Source organism: Dama dama, chromosome 15, assembly GCF_033118175.1.
Source record: "Dama dama isolate Ldn47 chromosome 15, ASM3311817v1, whole genome shotgun sequence".
Lineage (NCBI taxonomy): Eukaryota > Metazoa > Chordata > Mammalia > Artiodactyla > Cervidae > Dama > Dama dama.
Window position 1 is genome coordinate 13,258,774 of NC_083695.1, and position 18,515 is coordinate 13,277,288.

At 45.9% G+C, this 18,515-nt stretch overlaps 1 protein-coding gene across 3 annotated transcripts in view; it reads right to left on the reverse strand.

The window, feature by feature from the left end:
- DISC1 (DISC1 scaffold protein) overlaps positions 1-18,515 on the reverse strand; it is a 388,287-nt gene that overhangs the window by 298,867 nt on the left and 70,905 nt on the right. For all 3 annotated transcript variants that reach the window (XM_061161490.1, XM_061161488.1, XM_061161489.1), the window contains one exon: positions 11,715-11,784. In XM_061161490.1, coding sequence (XP_061017473.1) covers positions 11,715-11,784 — 70 coding nt within the window. The remainder of the gene's footprint in view (positions 1-11,714; positions 11,785-18,515) is intronic.

An 18,515-nucleotide genomic window follows, 5' to 3' on the forward strand; every position in this document is an offset into this window, starting at 1 on the left:
GTCCTTTCGATAAGCCACTAAACTTGGGGTTGTTTGTTACGCAGCAGCAGGTAACCAGGAACAGATTTTGGTGCCACATTGGTGCTGCCATAACAAAGAACCAAACACGCGATCATAGATCTGGGGCTGCGGAGCTGCAGGAAGTTGGAAGAGCTCTGAAGAGAAGTATGATTGATCTTGAAGAGGCTATTGGTAAGGAAGTAAAGAAAGAAAAATATTACTGGGAGCTGGAAGGCTGTTTACCAACATTTTTATTTGAAAACTTTCAACATCTGGATTTTGAAGTCAAACTTCCAAGGGACTACTTGAATGCTTCTCTATCCCCACAGTATAATGTGAGGAAAGAGAATAAGCCAAAGAAATAACTGTCATTATAAAGGAACCAGGACTCATAGGGCTTGAAATTCAAATTATTTCTTATTCCTAGCCTCTCCAGATAACAAATGATGTTAAGATTAAGAAACAGCTTCCAGGCAAAGAATCAAATTCAGAGTGCTGTCAGGAAAATACGGTCAAAAGATGAGGCCAAGGCTATACACTGTAAAGCCCTTTTTAAGATCCCAGAAAGATTTAAGGGTCATCACCAACCCTTTCAAACAGTCAAACAGCCCCTTCAGACTCTGAGAAGCATTAACCCCTGCCCCTCCAAGCCTTACAGGAAGCCTGAGAAAAGAGGCTTCTCTTGAAGAGACTTGTGGATATAGCTTTTGTCTGATGGAGCAGATTATAAATGGATTCATATAAAACCCAAAACATCTTAAAAAGAATTATGCCAAGTTGGAAAATTAAAGAGAAAGTACAAAATGAAAAAAAGGCATTTGGACCCCCAAACCTGTATGAGTGGGAAGCAGGCTACACACTTAGATTACTTCTTATAGAAAAGGAAGCATGATTCAGAGTGTAGAACCAAGAGCCCAGAGGTCAGAGATGTAGAAAATAATTTCTAGGCAGTAGGGCTAAATCTTAATCCAGGAATAGACAACAGGTGGATTTCGGAACTGCTCAGCACCAGTGGCTGCTGCAGGCCTCCCACTTACCCCTTTTGAACAAGTATCTTTAGCAGTTACCCTATCCATTCCACCATCATAGGTTGGGTTTGTAGGGGTTGATTCCCTCATAGCTCAGTTGGTAAAGAATCTGCCTGCAACGCAGGAGACCCAGGTTCAATTCATGGGTTGGGAAGATCCCTTGGAGAAGGAAATGGCAACTCACTCCAGTATTCTTGCCTGGGAAATCCCATGGGCAGAGAAGGCTGGTGGGTTACAGTCCATGGGGTCACAAGAGTCAGACATGACTTAGCAACTAAAACCAACCAACAGGGGTGTTCAGATAATCCAGAGAAACTGCAACCCAGAAGCTGTGTTCAAGAAATCACCCCTGAGGAGCCTCATCGGCACCTGCATCTGAGTTAGACATGGAAATGGGGACATCAAGTCTGAGCCTGATGCCTTAACATACGAGAGCTTTAAGAGGTCTTGAGAGGGAATGAGTATGTTTTGCACATGGAAAGAATGTGAAAGCACTGAGAAAAGAGGGCAGTCTGTTGTGGTTTAACAAGATGCCCACAAATTCTTTAGACCCTCCTCCCATCAACAGATAGAGTCTAATGACTCTGTGTTTGAGTAGTGGGTCACACTTAGTGATCTATTTTTAAGGAATAGAATGCAGCAGTAGTAGCAATAGTAACACTACCTGACTTCCAAGGTTAATCCTTGGAAGTGATTGTTTTTGCCTGTATCTCTCTCTCAGGATGCCATCACCACATGAGGAAGCCAAGCAGTCACGTGGAAAGGCTACAGATAAGGGCTCCAGCCATGGCCCCAGTCAGGCTCCAGCAGACAGCACCAACCACCAAACACATGGTGCCCACCTCCAGCCTGCAAACTGCCCAGCTAATGCCTAGGGCAGAGATGAGCTCTATCCATTTTGCCCTGACCAGGTGTAGGTTCATGAGCTATGTAAGTTTTGTCACCATTTTTCTTAAACAGTTTTATTGAGTGTGATCTACATACCATACAATTCACCTATTTAAAGTGTACAATTCAACCAGTTTTGGTACATTACATTACTTTTTAAAATCGTAGACAGTATGACAACCCACTCCAGTATTCTTGCCTGGAGAATTCCATGGACAGACAGAGCCTCGCAGGCTATAGTCCATAGGATCACAGAGTTGGACAGAGCTGAAGCCACTTAGCATGCACGCATATATATGTATAACATAAAATTTGCCATTTTAACCACTGTTAAGTGTACAAATTCCTGGGATTAAGATGTGCCTCCCTTGTACAGGAGAGCTTCCCAGGTGGCTCAGTGGTAAAGACCCTGCCTGCCAATGCAGCAGACACAGGAGATGTGGGGTCAATCCCTGGGTTGGGAAGATTCCCTGGAGGAGGAACTGGCAACCCATTTCAGTATTCTTGCCTGGAAAATTCCATGGACAGAGGAGCCTGGCAGGGTTGCAAAAGGTCCATGGGGTCACAAAGAGTAGGACATGGCTGAGCATGCACGCACGTGTTATTTTAAAGCAGTGCATATTTCAGCCTACCACAATAGCAACCAGGTGAAACAGTGGTTTGAAAGAACAAGTCAACCCGCAGACAGAAAAGTGAGAAAAGTGAGGGTCCTGACACCCCTGACCCCAGACACCAATCAGCAAGTCCTCTTTTCTTCTAGTACTACTTTAAGTTCGTTCTCTTCCTCTTGAAAGTAGATAGTCCTCATGCAAAAAAAAAAAAAAATCAATTCTAATGTTAACTGAAATTTTACCTATTTGTATAATTATTGCTTACCCCAAATAAGCTCAGGGAAAACATTCCTTGAGGGGAGGTCACCTCTCACACGTGTGTTGGTTTACCACAGCCTGGTAAACCTGACAAATATTCATTAAGTAGCTGTTCATATGAAAGAGTGAGGTTCAGTATGATATACTAGCTTAAGAGCCGGGCTCTGCTCCTAACTGTGGCATTTTGGACAAAACAAGATGCTAGTGACAGCCAGGTTCATTTGTGGACAGGGAAGGGAGTAGTCACCCCACTTACTCAAAGTCACAAAAGTTTGCCTTTTTTTTTTTTAACTTTTCTATCAAATGTCTACATATGACCACAGAGTGGTCAAACAAGTATCCAGTTTGTGCAAATGCCTGGATGTGTTTAGTACTCAGCTCTACCCTGAGTCCATTAGGCCTCTCATTATGGGTTTAATTGTGCTCCCAAAATCTTACCCTCCAAGACTTCAGAATGTGGCTATATTTAGAGACAGTCTTCAAAGAGTTCTTACATAAAATGAAATCCTTAGGGTGCACCTTAATACAACAAGACTGGTGTCCTTATAAGAGAAAGACTGGTACACAGACACACACAGATGGAAGATCATGTGAGGACACAGGTGGAAGACAGCCATCTACACACCACGGAGAGCGGTCTCAGAAGGAACCAACCCTGCCAACACCTTGATCTTGGACTTCCAGCCCCCAGAACTACGAGAAATAGATGTCTCTTGTTAAAGCCACCCAGTCTTGTAGTGCTTTGCTATAGCAGCCTAAGTAATTAGCACATTCCTCCTATTAAAGGACAGTCAACCATTCGTGCTTAAAACAGAGACAGGTTGGACCTGAAATGATTGCAGTGGGAAGATCCAGTCCTGTCCAGGCTTTCACCCCTGGTCACAGACACATCCCGTCTAGGTGTGTTTGCTGCTCACGGTCTGCAGACAGAGGGGAATGCCCCTTGAAAACAATTGAAATTTCTATTTCACTTGAAAAGGTAAAGCTGTTGACATTTCTAAAGTCTGGAATGCCTATCCAGGGGGGTGAGTCTCAGGCAGATACACAGAAAGAGATCAAGACATGTTTACTGTTACTGTTACTACACAACCACCTACTAATACCAGTTTAAAAAGGGCTGCACTATTTACAATAGCTCGGACATGGAAGCAACCTAGATATCCATCAGTAGATTAATGGATAAATAAGCTGTGGTACATATATACACAATGGAATATAACTCAGCTATAAAAAGGGACACATTTCAGTCAGTTCTAATGAGGTGGATGAAACTGAAGCCTATTATACAGAGTGAAGTAAGTCAGAAAGAGAAACACAAACATTGTATATTACATATATACAGAATTTAGAAAGATGGTACTGACATTCCCACATGCAGGGCAGCAGAAGAGACACAGATGTAAAGAACAGACTTTTGGACTCTGTGGGAGAAGGCAAGGGTGGGATGTTTGGAGAGAACAGCACTGAAACATGTACATTATCACGTGTAAAATACATGACCAGTACAAGTTTGATGGATGAAGCCAGGCACTCACAGCCAGTCCTCTGGGACAACCTAGAGGGATGGGGTGAGGACGGAGGTGGGAGGGGGTCTCAGGATGGGGGGATACACATATACCCATGGCTGACTCGGGCCAGCGTATGGCAAAAACTATCACAATATTGTAATTATCCTTCAATCAAAATAAATAAATTATTTTCTTAAAAAAGACCTACTGAACCAAAATATAAAATAAAAAGTGCTGCAGTTCAGCTGGTAGGAAAGTGTGACCAAGTTTCAGCTAACCAGGGAGAAAAGCTGGGGAGGGGGGGAGATTTTTTTGTGTGTCTTGGTGTTTTGTCCTCAGAAGCATATAAAAACTTGGGGCTGTCAGGTTCCATCATGAATAATGGCTGTGGCCACACCTCATGTGATCCTTGAAGGGCAGATCAATTTCCTCACAATCAGGGAAGCAAAGCAGAAGTCACCTGGAGCCCGTTACGCGGCCATGAAGACAGACATTCACTCCCCTGAGCTCCTACCTCCAGAGTGACGGTGGGGGCAGGGGGTTAATATTCCACATTTAACACCAAGACCCCCAGCTGGAACATGGGGGAGAAAAGGCATCATGCTGAAATATATGTTTTAATCGGCTACAAATGAAAGGGATGCATATCCTATGCAGACAAATCCTCCAGGTCTGTGCACAAAGCTCCAATCCCAAGTAGGTGTTACATAACTGACTGTGCCCTCAGCACACGTGAAAAATGCCAGCACACAATCCTGCAAACACAGAGATGCTGAAAGCCGCCATCAGCTGAGATCTCTGCCATTAGTTCACAGAATCAGAAACTCTCCTATAAACAGGAAAAGAACCTGAGACAATATAATCAAGAGAAGTAAATGGCACTTTACACATATTCTCTTTCTGCAGCATTTGTCTACATGTATCACTTATCTCCCAGTTTTTCAGTTTTTACCTAAAATAGGAGGCAGACACACAAGCTTCCACTCTGGTGAGAATGATGCTAAAGATTAACATTGAATCAATGCAAGTGCTCATTTCCTAACAGCTTAATGTTTTTAGATAAGATCAAGGGCCATTTTTCCTGATGCATCCCCAGCATGAAGCCCTTATGCGCTCCTCCCCCAGTGGTCATATAAATGAGTTGCCAGAATCCACAACCTTCCTAGCCAAGTTTTGTCCCACACAACTGCTACAAAGCTGTTTTCCACACTGGGATGCAAGATGCTCTGGATCCTGCCAGGTCGGAGCACATGCTGGTCCTCTCTGAGCAGCACCCGGGGCCTCGCCCAAGAAAGGGGGTGCTGACAATGCCTCCTGGGAACCGGCTGAGATCCCAGCTGATGGTGACTTGGCTGGTTCGTGCGCTGGCATTTTTCATGAGTGCAAAGGATACAGTCTCCTGATGGCTCAGCCATAAAGAATCTGCCTGCCAATACATGAGACACAAGAGATGTGGGTTCAATCCCTTGGTCAGGAAGATCCCTTGAAGTAGGAAATGGCATCCTGCTCCAGTGTTCTTACCTAAAAAGTTCCATGGACAGAGGAGCTCGGCCAGCATGGGGTCGCAAAGAGTTGGACACAGCTGAGCAACTGAGCTCAAGGCACACAAAGATGCAGTCAGTCAAGTAACACCTACTCGAGATCTGAGCTTCTGTTTTTGTGCTTTTTAACGGAAGGCTCACTATCCCAGGACCAGAGGAGACACTCAAGGGCCACAGGGGGCAAGCCCTCTGCATAACGGGCCAGAAGGATGCTGTTTCCAGACTGAGGTGCAGGGAGAGAAGGGAAGGGTGTGGGCAGGGGGCTGCAGACAGAAGCTGCACCCATATTCACATTGGGGTTCAGGGTGCATGCTAAGTTGCTTCAGTTGTGTGACTCTGTGTGACCCTGTGGACTGTGGCCCACCAGTCTCCTCTGTCCATGGGATTCTCCAGGCAAGAATACTGGAGTGGACTGCCATGCCCTCCTCCAGGGGATCTTCCCAACCCAGGGAAAACCCGCATCTCTTGGGAAGTCCTGGGGTTCAGTGTAGCTCTTTCCAAGTCAGAACACAAAACTGTACAGGCTGCCAAGAATCACATTTTTGTTCTGGGGTAGCCAGAATGGGGTCCACCTCCTGCCGACTCTGCTGTCGTGTGGATATAAAAATCACCAGATTCTACTCAGTCTTGTTTTTTGCTTTCTAGGCTCAAATGAAATGCAGTGAAAAGGAACCCGTGGGTTTTCATCATGCTCAGTCACAGTTGTAGTTCCAAGGTAAGAATGCATTAGATTCTAGAAGCCATGGGTGGATGTTTAGAGTGGGCCCCTGGGAAAGAAATGGGTGTCAACTTGGATGATTTGCACACTGTCACCAAGGAGCCACTGCGGATGGAGAAAGCTTGCTAAAGAAAGAATTCAGAAGAAAAGAAGATGACGGCAATTTAGGCAAGAGCTGGCCATTTTCATGGTTTCATGCTTGGCCTCTGCTTGGATCATCTTTCTCTGAATGTCTCACATTTTATTGTGCTAGAATTTTGTCACAATGACTACTGGTTGAGACAGAAGGAGAGAGAAAGGAATTCAGTGCTGACCACTCTCCACTCCAAGAAAGAAAGTCTAGGCAAGCAGGAAAGCCAGCTCGCCCCATGGCATGTGATGCAGGCCACTGAAGAACTGATGCCACCGCCTCACGGCCTCCTCGTGCGTGGGCGACATGGTCACCAGTGGACACATGTGGCCAGGGGATGTTAGAGGCCACAAACCCACACAGGAGCCACTGGGACAGTAACCATGTCGAACACGTGGCCCACACTCTCCTTTTCTCCCTCCCAGCACATCGCAGACCCGGGCCTCTCACCCCCAGTCCCTGGATGGCAGGGTCTCCCCCGTGGGACTCCCAGGTCTCAGCCCCTCAGCTGACGTGTGATAAGCGGTCAAGTGAGGAAACCAAGGAGCACATGGAGTCTCTAGGAGAGAGACCCCAAGAAAATACCAAATAGCAACATCTTTTTCACCTCAGTCCTCCCAGCTTTCTGCAAGAATATGAGGATGTAGTAACCTTCCTTACCTAGCAAGGGAGAGATGTCATTAGAGATCTGAGAAGGTTCCTCACGGGGCATCTGCAGGTAAATCTGTCAGCACGTTAATGAGATAACAAAACATGGAGCTTTCTAGTCTGTGCTCATGGCTCATTTCTCTGGAACACAAAGTTGTTTTTACAAGTGAAATTAGAAAGAAAGAAAGAAAAGCAAAAAACAAAACAAAACTAAGGGGGATAAGGTCACCCTCTACGTGCTCCTGGCAAACCTTGTGGACATCTTCAGACCCATTCCCTAGAGACAGACACAGCTGCTGCGCTGCCCCTCTCAGAACAAGAAGTCAATCCACAACAAAGACTAAACACTGAGTGCCAAGGACATCTTAGCAACTCTGAAAATGTTTATTAGTAACTGGATAAACTATCATAGATGAGAAAGAAAACTTTATTCAGCTCTTATGTCAACACATTTCATGACCACAATCTCTCCACCTCAACTTCCCTAATTACTCAGCAATTAGTTTCAGTTCAGTTCAGTTAGTTCAGTTCAGTTGCTCAGCGGTATCCGACTCTTTGCGACCCCATGGACTGCAGTTTGCCAGGCCTCCCTGTCCATCACCAACTCCCAGAGTTTACTCAAACTCGTGTCCACTGAGTCGGTGATACCATCCAACCATCTCATCCTCTGTCATCCCCTTCTCCTCCTGCCCTCAATCTTTCCCAGCATCAGGGTCTTTTCAAACGAGTCAGTTCTTTGTGTCAGGTGGCCAAAGTATTGGCGTTTCTTCATCAGTCCTTCCAATGAATACCCAGGACTGATCTCCTTTAGGTTGGACTGGTTGGATCTCCTTGCAGTCCAAGGGACTCTCAAGAGTCTTCTCCAACACCACAATTCAAAAGCATCAGTTGTTCGGCACTCAGCTTTCTTTACAGTCCAACTCTCACATCCGTACATGACTACTGGAAAAACCATAGCTTTGACTAGACAGATCTTTGTTGTCTAAGTAATGCCTCTGCTTTTTAATATGCTGTCTAAGTTTGTCATAACTTTTCTTCCAAGGAGCAAGCGTCTTTTAATTTCATGGCTGAAGTCACCATCTGCAGTGATTTTGGAGCCCAGGAAAATAAAGTCTGTCACTGTTTCTACTGTTTCCCCATATATTTGCCATGAAGTGATGGGACCAGATGCCATGATCTTAGTTTTCTGAATGGCAAGTAGTTTATGACAACTTATTCATCACCTGCTATGTGCCAGTCCATGCTCTGGGCCCTGCAGAGATCCACGTCAGATGCTATGTGCTATGTGCTAAGGGCTTCCCAGGTGACACTAGTGGTAAAGAAAAGCGAAAGTAAAAGTCGCTCAGTCGTGTCCAACTCTTTGCAACCCCATGGACTATACAGTCCACGGAATTCTCCAGGCCAGAATACTGGAGTGGGTAGCCTTTCCCTTCTCCAGGGGATCTTCCCAACCCAGGGACCAAACCCATGTCTCCCGCATTGCAGGCAGATTCTTTACCAGCTGAGCCCCCAGGGAAGAGCCCACCTGCCAATGCAGAAGACCACGAGAGATGGGTTCGATCCCTGGGTGGGGAAGATCCCCTGAAGGAGCGCATGACAACCCTCTCCAGTATTCTTGCCTGGAGAATCCCATGGCCAGAGGATCCTGGCAGGCTGCAGACCATAGGGTGGCAAAGAGTCGGACACAACTGAAGCGACTTAGCACACACACACACACACACACACACACACACACACACACACACACACGGTCTTCCCTGCTGGCTCAGTTGGTGAAGTGTCTACCTGCAATGGGGGAGACCCAGGTTCAATTCCTGGGTTGGGAAGATCCTCTGGAGAAGAAAATGGCAACCCACTTCAGTATTCTTGCCTGGAGAATTCCATGGACAGAGGGGCCTGGTGGGTTACTGTCCATAGGGTCACAAAGATTCAGACATGACTGAGTGTACTTCACACACACACACACAACAAACACACACGCGCTAAGTGGCTTCAGTCGTGTCCAACTCTTTGCAACCCCATGGACTGTAGCCTGCCAATATCCTCTGTCCATGGGATTCTCCAGGCAAGAATACCAGAGTGGGTTTCCATACCCTCCCCCAGGGATCTTCCTGACCCAGGGATCGAACGCCCATCTCCTGCATTGTAGGCAGATTCTCTAGCACTTAGCAAACAAGGAAGCCCTTAGATAACAGAGCCAGTTTCAGATCTCCTTTCAAGGCAATCAGACTGGAATGGTGGCTCACAAGCAATGCTGGCTCTTCCAGCTCTTTGCCCTTCCAGTATATCCTACTCACCCCTCAGGGCCCAGTCATCTTCACCAGGAGGGACACGGCCCATGGACTGAAGCTCACTGGCTAGACTCAGCTGCCACCGTACCACAGGCCTGATTTTCCATGGAAGAAAGTCCTACACCCCCATGTTTTCCCAGGCATCAGCATGCACCTCAATCTCCTGTAAGGAAACACAGAATGCTGGCCTACCCCTAAACATCTCCTTCAGGGGACAGTGACATACAAACAAGGAAAATAAACAGGCAGAAACACTGAACAAAGTCACCTTTATTCTTTCCGCTTCCCTGTGAGGTGTGTCCTATTCAATTTCTCCCCTGAGGTGTTTCAGAGACATTTGGAGAAAGGGCTAAAGAAGTGAGGCCTTCATTTAATGAAGCCCATTGAGAGCATTGCATCCAGAAAAGTTGAGGTTTTTCTTGATCAGAAAAAGAGGGTGTGGTTTTTCACCTGTGTCTGAAGCTTTGTGTGTTACAGAGAGAGCTATGTTGTCAAAGGATCCAAGGCACAGCCCGTGGAAGAGAAAATAAACCTGTGCCATAGCAGGGAGCCTCAAAACCTGGGTATAGTGGTCTCCCACGGACAAAAGACCCCAGGGGAACCTGGGTCTGGGAACAGATCATCTGCTCCTCTCTCACCTACATCATCCTCCACCAGGCATCATTCTGAAATCAAAATGTCCTGTCAAAATGGAGTGGCAGAGTTTAAAGAGCTCCATCCCCAAATTCCTCTCCTTCTTCCCAACGCCAATGGTGAACAAGGACACCAGACAGCATCAGCTCTGCTCCGTGTGTTTCCTAGAATAGGATTTGCACCCTTCTTTTGGGAGTCACTTGCCCCATTTCTGTAGCACCCAGTTCCTAATGGTCTGTGATGTACCCTCTAGGAAACCAGAATATGGCCCCATGAGGTTGAAGACCAAGCCTCAAGGCTAACCAGCTTCCAGGGGAGCCTTAAATCTAAAATACCTCCAGGCCAATCTTCACTGTGCTAAGCTTGGTTATCAACAGCATAGTTCTCAAGTTCATGAGTGCCTGGTGGAACAGGAAGTCCTCTAAGGTCCTCTCTTATCCCTGAGACCCAGCAGAAATGAATGTAAGATCTTGCAATTGGTACCCAGGTCCTTAAGATCCTTCCCAATCCAACCAGACCTGCAACTTTCTTTGACACAGTCAACCCAGTGTCCACTTGGCACCCATGATACCCTCGTCCGCTTTGGCCTGACTCCTATTTGGGTGCCTCACTCTGGTTTGGGTTTTTCTGGCTTCTGACCAACTCTTCCATCTACATGTCATGACTTCTTTCCAGCTTGACTATTTCAGGCCATCTACATGGGAATTTGATACATCCGAGCCCACTCACAAAGACTGGCATCATTTCTTAAGCTCATCCCAACTCCTACACCTGGTCCCCAAGCGTGTGAAGTCAGAAAGCTCCACAAGGGCTCATACTCACAGGCATCCCAAGGCCAGAAACTATATTCTCTTACTCTCCTATTCCTGCCACAGTGCTGGCCACATAGTAGGTGTTCAACAAATATTTTTTGATGAGTGAATAAAGTATAGCTACATCACATCTTGGGGCTTCCCTGAGTGGCTCAGTAGAAGAATCCACTGGCCAATGCAGATGTGGGTTCAGTCCCTGGGTCAGGAAGTTCCTCTGGAGAAGGGAATGGTAACCCACTCCAGTATTCTTGCCTGGAGAATCCCATGGACAGCGGAGACTGGTGGGCTACAGTCCATGGGATTGCAAAGAGTCAGACACAACTGAGCAACTAAACAACAACAACAACATCACACCTTAGATAGACAGATGATGACTTAATATAACTCTTATTGTGCAAGTACTCAGAGTGCTTCTGGAAAATCAATAAGGTTATACTTATGACCCAAAGGATTATTCCTCCTAAACTGCTTTGAAATTCAGAAAACAACAGTGCTGTAAAACAGTCAACTGTTACTCAGTGTAAATGATCAGGGGAACAGATTACACAATTCATTTGCAGTGTGGAGGATACAGGTGAGTAAGGAGGGAAAGCAGAATTGCACATTATGGGAAGAGAAGAAAGAATCAATAAACAAGGCAAAACTCACCCTTATCATAATCATCTTCTTCAATCGCTTTATCTTGAAGTTTCTGAAGCTTTAATCTTAAGGATTTTACCTATGTTGGTTTGAAAGGGGGAAAAATGAAAACTGAATTACAATCTTGTTCACACAAACAAATTTTGTTAAAGTTAAGAACACTTAGAAACTATTTTAAAAAAAAAAGAAACTATTTTGAAGCTGAACCACACTATTGTCCTTTTAAAAAAGAACCACAAATGTACATTTTTTCAATGCCAGATGCATTCATTTCTCCAAGAAAAAGTTACATAAAGAAAAAGCATAATTTGAGCATAAAACCCAAAAAAGAGTTGGAATGTCATCTTTAAACAAAAACATCACACTGTACCCTTATCTGTGTGAAAAATGCATTATAAAAAGGAACACAAATTTCCTGACCTGACCAAATGTTTTCTGTTCAAAAGCATCACATTAAATTTATGAAAATAAACACACCAACATTAGAGGAGAAACCAGGAAAAGAAAACCATGAACTTCAACTCAACAGGCTGTCCTGAGGGCCGGGTAAGACTGAAAGACTTCATCAAAGAAGTCCTAAGGATCTTTCCATTATAGAAATGGGCACTGCCTTATTTAATCTACATGTAGACTCAAGGATGGTCTCCCCAGTGGCACAGCAGTAAAGAATCTGCCTGCCATTCAGGAGCCGAAGGAGATGTGGGTTCGATCCCTGGGTCGAGAAGATCCCCTGGAGGAGGAAATGGCAACCCACTCCAATATTCATGCCTGGAGAATCCCATGGACAGAGGAGACTGGAGGGCTACAGTCCAAGGGGTCACAAAGAGTCAGACATGACTTAGCAATTGAGCATGAGAACGAGACTCAATGATCCCATCACTTGACTGAGAATTACCAACACATTCATTTGTTCATTATTTCTCTTCTCAATGGGAAGCTCTGGGATTTTCTGAAGGGACATTCTTGGCCCATCAATAAATGGATTTAATCTTGTTCCCTGGAAACCAGCTTCCTGCCATCCTTTGCCAGCTTATACCTACCTCTCCTTCCACACCTCATTCATGTGTCACCCCCTCCAGTCCACGTTAGATGTCCTGCCTCTCTATTGACAGTGCTTGTACTTATTCATGATCTAAACCATTTCACAAATATTCACTCTTAAGTGTCAGGCACTGTTTAAGGGGCTGCAGATACAGCACAAAATTCTTAGCCCTCTAGCCTTATCAATTTTGTGTAAGAAGGCAAAAATAAACATAATAAGTAAGTTTTACAAGGCCTTAGAAAAAGATTAGTGCTAGGACAGAGGGAAAAAGCAGAACCACGAAGGGGGGCCAGGAAGGCTGGTAGACAGTTGGGTTGCAATTTTAAGTAATATCTCATTGAGAAGGTGATATTTGAGCAAAGAGATATGAGTGGTAGGGCTTCCCTGGTGGCTCAGTGATAAAGAACCCGGCTGCCAATGCAGGAGACATGGGTTCGATCCCTGGGTCAGGAAAATCCCCTGGAGAAGAAAATGGCAACCCACTCCAGTATTCTTGCCTGGAGAATCCTGACCTTGAGGCTCTCTGGGAGACACATGTTCCAGCAGAAAGCAGAACTGCCACAGAGGCTGCAGGCAGCAACTCCCCAGGCACCATAGAGTTAACAGGAGCCAGCCATGCCTAAAGAATCTTGGTTAAAGGGGGAAGCCATAGCACAGGAGGTCAGAGAGGTCATGAGGATGAAGACATTTAAGAGTTCTGATTTCCAAGACTTCTCTGGCAGTCCAGTGGTTAAGACTGAGCCTTCCACTGTCAAGGGCACAGGTTCGATTCCTGGTCAGATAACTAAGATCCCACATGCTGCATGGGTGTGGTCAAAAAAAGTTCTGATTTCACTCTGGAAGGCTTGGGAAGCGACTGGGGGGACTCTGAGTAACAGAATTCATGATTCAATATATGTCTGACATTTCCTCCTGACAGCTGTGGGTAAGGGCAGAAGTTAGACGGCCAGGGAGGAGGGCATGGAAATAACCCAGGAAGGAGAGGGGGGTAGCCTGGATTCTAGCAGGAGCAGTAAAGATGGTGAGAAGTGATGTGATTGTGGATATACTCAGAAGACAGTTGATGGCTGACAGAACCAACAGGATTCACCAGTAGACCCCACGTTGGGATGACAAAGCCAAGAGGATGCCAGGTTTTTGATGTGAGCCACAGGAGGATGGAGGTGCAAATTTTCTTAGTACCTATCATACCAGGCAATAGCTATTATTGTGTCATGTGTTATGGTGTGGTGTCATGTGGTATGGTGTGATGTGGTGTGATGTGATGTGGTGTGGTGTGGTGTGGTGTCATGTGGTGTGGTGTGGTGTGGTGTGATATGGTGTTGTGTGGTGTGGTGTGATGTGGTATGGTGTGGTGTGGTGTGGTGTGAAGTCATGTTGTGGGGTGTGGCGTGGTGTGGTGTGGTGTGGTATGGTGTGGTGTGATGTGGTGTTGTGTGGTGTGGTGTGGTGTGATGTGGTATGGTGTGGTGTGGTGTGAAGTCATGTTGTGGGGTGTGGCATGGTGTGGTGTGATGTGGTGTGGTGTGATGTGGTGTTGTGTGGTGTGGTGTAGTGTGGTGTGATGTGGTGTGGTATGGGATGGTGTGGTGTGGTGTGGTGTGAAGTGATGTTGTGGGGTGTGGTGTGATGTGGTGTTGTGTGGTGTGATATGGTGGTGTGTGGTGTGGTGTGGTGTGAAGTCATGTCAGATGTGGCGTGGCGTGGTGTGATATGGTGTGGTGTGATGTGGTGTGGTGTGGTGTGGTGTGGTATTGTGTGGTGTGGAGTCATGTTGTGGGGTATGGTATGGTGTGAGTGGTGTCATGTGGTATGGTGTCACGTGGTGTGGTATCATGTGGTATAGTGTCCTGTGCTGTGTGGTGTGGTGCGGTGTGGTATGTTGTGGAGTCATGTTGTGGGGTGTGGTGTGGTGTGTTGTGGAGTCATGTGGGGTGTGGTATGGTGTGGTGTGGTGTGGAGTCATGTTGTGGGGTGTGGTGTGGTGTGTTGTGGAGTCATGTGGGGTGTGGTGTGGTGTGGTGTGGAGTCATGTTGTGGGGTGTGGGGTGGTGTGATGTGGTGTTGTGTCGTGTGGTGTGGTGTGGTCTGGTCTGTGCACTCCATCCAACCTAGAGCATCTAGAAGGCAAGAGCCTCTTCATATCCATGTAGAAAACGACAGCGCTCACCCCGATTTGGTTCTTCGCTGCTCTGGGCTCATAGAGGGATTACACTTCCCTCCCCTCCTTGTTCTGCTTCACGGGGTGTATGTGGAAGAGACAGAGGTGGCTTGTGCTCTGAATTGCTCTTGTGGATCCCTCAGCCTTCTCCTCCTTGTCTCAAGGACTGTGGGGGCTGTGCGCTCAGGGGTGGAGCAGCCCCCCAGCCAACCCTGTGGAACATAACTCCTAAGCTAGAAACACAGCTATGTTATGTGCAGCCTCTTGTATTGTGCTGTCTGTTACTAACCTACTCCAACCAACACAGCCTCCAAGCCAATCATGAGGTGTTGTACTCTTAGCAGTAGGCAAGTGATTTCCAAGTTAATGACAGAATGAATAAATGACCAATCACATTTATCCTTGAGCTGGTCCACATGACAAGTGCATATTTTACCAGGAACTTAGTATTAAATAGTAGGGATGGAAGACAGGCTGAGTGGCCAGCTCAATTGCCATGTGAAGTTATAGCATCATCACCACCACATGAGTTGATGCAAAAGAACCACAGGAAAGAAGGTCAAAGAAAAATTTGCAGCCAGTGCCCACCTCACTTTACCCCCTCGTCCAACTATCCCTGTAAGGACCCTGAGTTGCTGCCCTGCAATATGTCTGAATGTCCATCTTGGCTGGAAGCACAACCACTAATGGGCATGTTTTATCCAGCCACACCGCCCATATGAGGCAGGCCCTTCATCTCCTCCAGCTCCATAACCTCAGGTGGGACCCAACACTCAGGGTCCTCCCACTTACTTCCCTCCTCTGCACCCCAGCTAGCATTTCCTTTCACCACAATTTTCTCAGTTCAGTTCAGTTCAGTTGCTCAGTCATGTCCAACTCTGCAACCCCATGGACTTCAGCATGCCAGGCTTCCCTGTCCATCACCAACTTCCGTAGCTTGCTCAAACTCACATCCAATGAGTTAGTGATGCCATCCAACCATCTCATCCCCTGTAGTCCCCTTCTCCCCCTGCCTTCAATCTTTCCCAGCATCATGGTCTTTTCCAATGAGTCAGTTCTTCACATCAGGTGGCCAAAGTATTGGAGCTTCAGCTTCAGCATCAATCTTTCCAATGAGTATTCAGTACCGATTTCCTTTAGGATTGACTGGTTGGATCTCCTTGCAGTCCAAGGGACTCTCAAGAGTCTTCTCCAACACCACAGTCCAAAAGCATCCATTCTTCGGTGCTCAGCTTTTTTTATGGTCCAACTCTCACATCCATACATGACTAATGGAAAAACTATAGCTTTGACTACATGGACCTTTGTCAGTAATGTGATGTCTCTGCTTTTAATATGCTGTCTAGGTTTGTCATAGGAAAAAGGTTTGTCCAGGGAAAAAGCATCTTTTCCCAACCCTTGGTAATGTCCCTTGGTGGCTATTTCTAAATAGCATAAAATACCCAGTCGATTCTCATATGTGGTCATTATGTTCCATAGAATCACTGGGAAAGCTCAGTTAGCAAATATTGAACCACTGTTTCCAGGGGTAAGATGGGGTTAGGTCACAGTATTTTTGTCAACTGATCAATATATAACCTTGTTTTATGTGTGTTTCAGTTTAAAGATGCTGTCTGTGTGTGCTAAGTAGTTTCAGTTGTATCTGGCTCTTTGTGACCCTATGGACCATAGCCTGCCAGGCTCCTCTGTCCATGGGGATTCTCCAGGCAAGAATACTGGAGTGGGTTGCCATGCCCTCCTCCAGGGAAATCTTCCTGACCCAGGAGTCAAACCCAAGTCTCTTATGTCTCCTGCACTGGCAGACAGGTTCTTTACCACAAGCACCACCTGGGAAGCCCTTAAAGATGCTATATTTAATATTTACTCTGCTTCATTAACATTCAGCTGACAACTCACACTTGAAAGAGGCTCATCTAGGACATGCGCTTTCTCCACTTAGGCACATGGCAGCCTTCTTGCGCTTACGAGTACCAGACAGCACTGCCAGTCCTGTGCTTGGGAACCAGCTTAAACAGTGACCTCCCAACAAAAAACAAATAAAACATGTGAAAAGCTTGGCATTAAAAATTTTAAAAAGTTTTTAACTGAATCACTTTGCTGTACACCTGAAACTAACACAACATTGTAGATCAATTACACTTCAGTAAAAACACAAAATTTAAAAAAAACTTTATACCAAATTTGAAAAAAACAGGCCACCTAAAGTACGCTAGTTTACAGTCTCAGCTGAAACAAGACCTCAGCTAGAACATGCATATCGGTTGGCTCAAATTTTTAGTCATTCTGTGCACGTCCACAAGGGCTTCCCTGATGGATCAGCAGGTAAAGAACCTCTTGCAATGCAGGAGACAAAGGACACTCGAGTTTGATTCCTGGATCAAGAAAATCCCCTGGACAAGGAAATGGAAGCCCACTCCAGTATTCTTGCCTGGAAAATCCCATGGACAGGGAAGCCTGACTGGCTACAGTCCAAAGGGTCCCAAAGAGTCAGACAAGACTGAGGGACTGCATGCACATCCACAAAAGACCAGGGAAGCATTGCGAGCACTGACTTTGGACTTCAGTAAGTTTTAACAAGTAAGTGAATTCCCAAATACAGAATCTGCAGATATGGAGGATTGGCTGTATTTAACAGGAGCTAAAATTCAAATTCCTGAGATTTTCATTTTCCTTAAGGAGAGAGAAGGGGGTTAATGAATTAGAAGATAATATTTTTAAAAGCCCCAGAACACTAGAATCCCAATCTTTGAAGGGATCTTTTTGAAGATCCTTAGCTCAACCCTTTCCCCAGTTCTGTAGCCCAAATGAGCAATCTGGGGCTTCTGCACAAACATGATGGAAAAAGCAAGGCCTCCCTCATCAAGGACAACTCTATGGTCGGGAGCCTCGTCCTCCATCTGAAGCAAAATCTGCATTCCTATAAGTCCTTCACCCTGGACAGAGTTCATTTTGTCACTCCACCACCCTGAATAAAGGTCACCCCTCTTCCACACAACAGACATGCAAATCACTGCAAAGAGCATGATGTTACTCATTGTCCAGGTGCTGGATAAACAAAGGAACTTACACTACAGATCAACTGTGTCCAGATCCCATCATCTGAAACAAGATGTGAGTTTAATCTGAACTGTAGGGTGAGAAATGGAATATTTCCTGCCATATCAGTAAACATGGCTGTCACAGTTATCACTGACTGCAGCCTTCCAATGTGAGCCAGTGAGCCCTGAGGGAACTCAGGAAGGAAAAGAATATCTGTCATCTAGCAGCCATCAGACTGCAGCCATTCCCTATGGTGAGCTCCAAGGAAGCTCAAAACGTGAAAAACACAGAACATTGGCCCCAGATAGCTGAGGTCGAGTATCAAAGGAATGATTTCAGTGAGCCCAGGCTCTTGCATCTTTCCATACACAGAAAAGTGCTAAACTACTTAACCTGGGATATCTGGGTTTTGTTAATTAACAATAATCTTTTGATGTTCAGAGTACCTGCCCTTTGTTGCAAAACTGCTATACAACCTGGCTCCCCCTCTTGCAACTTCGGAGCAGTTCTCTCAGAGTCACTTGAGATGCTATCTCCTGGGCTTAAGTCCTAAAAATTCCCACCAAAT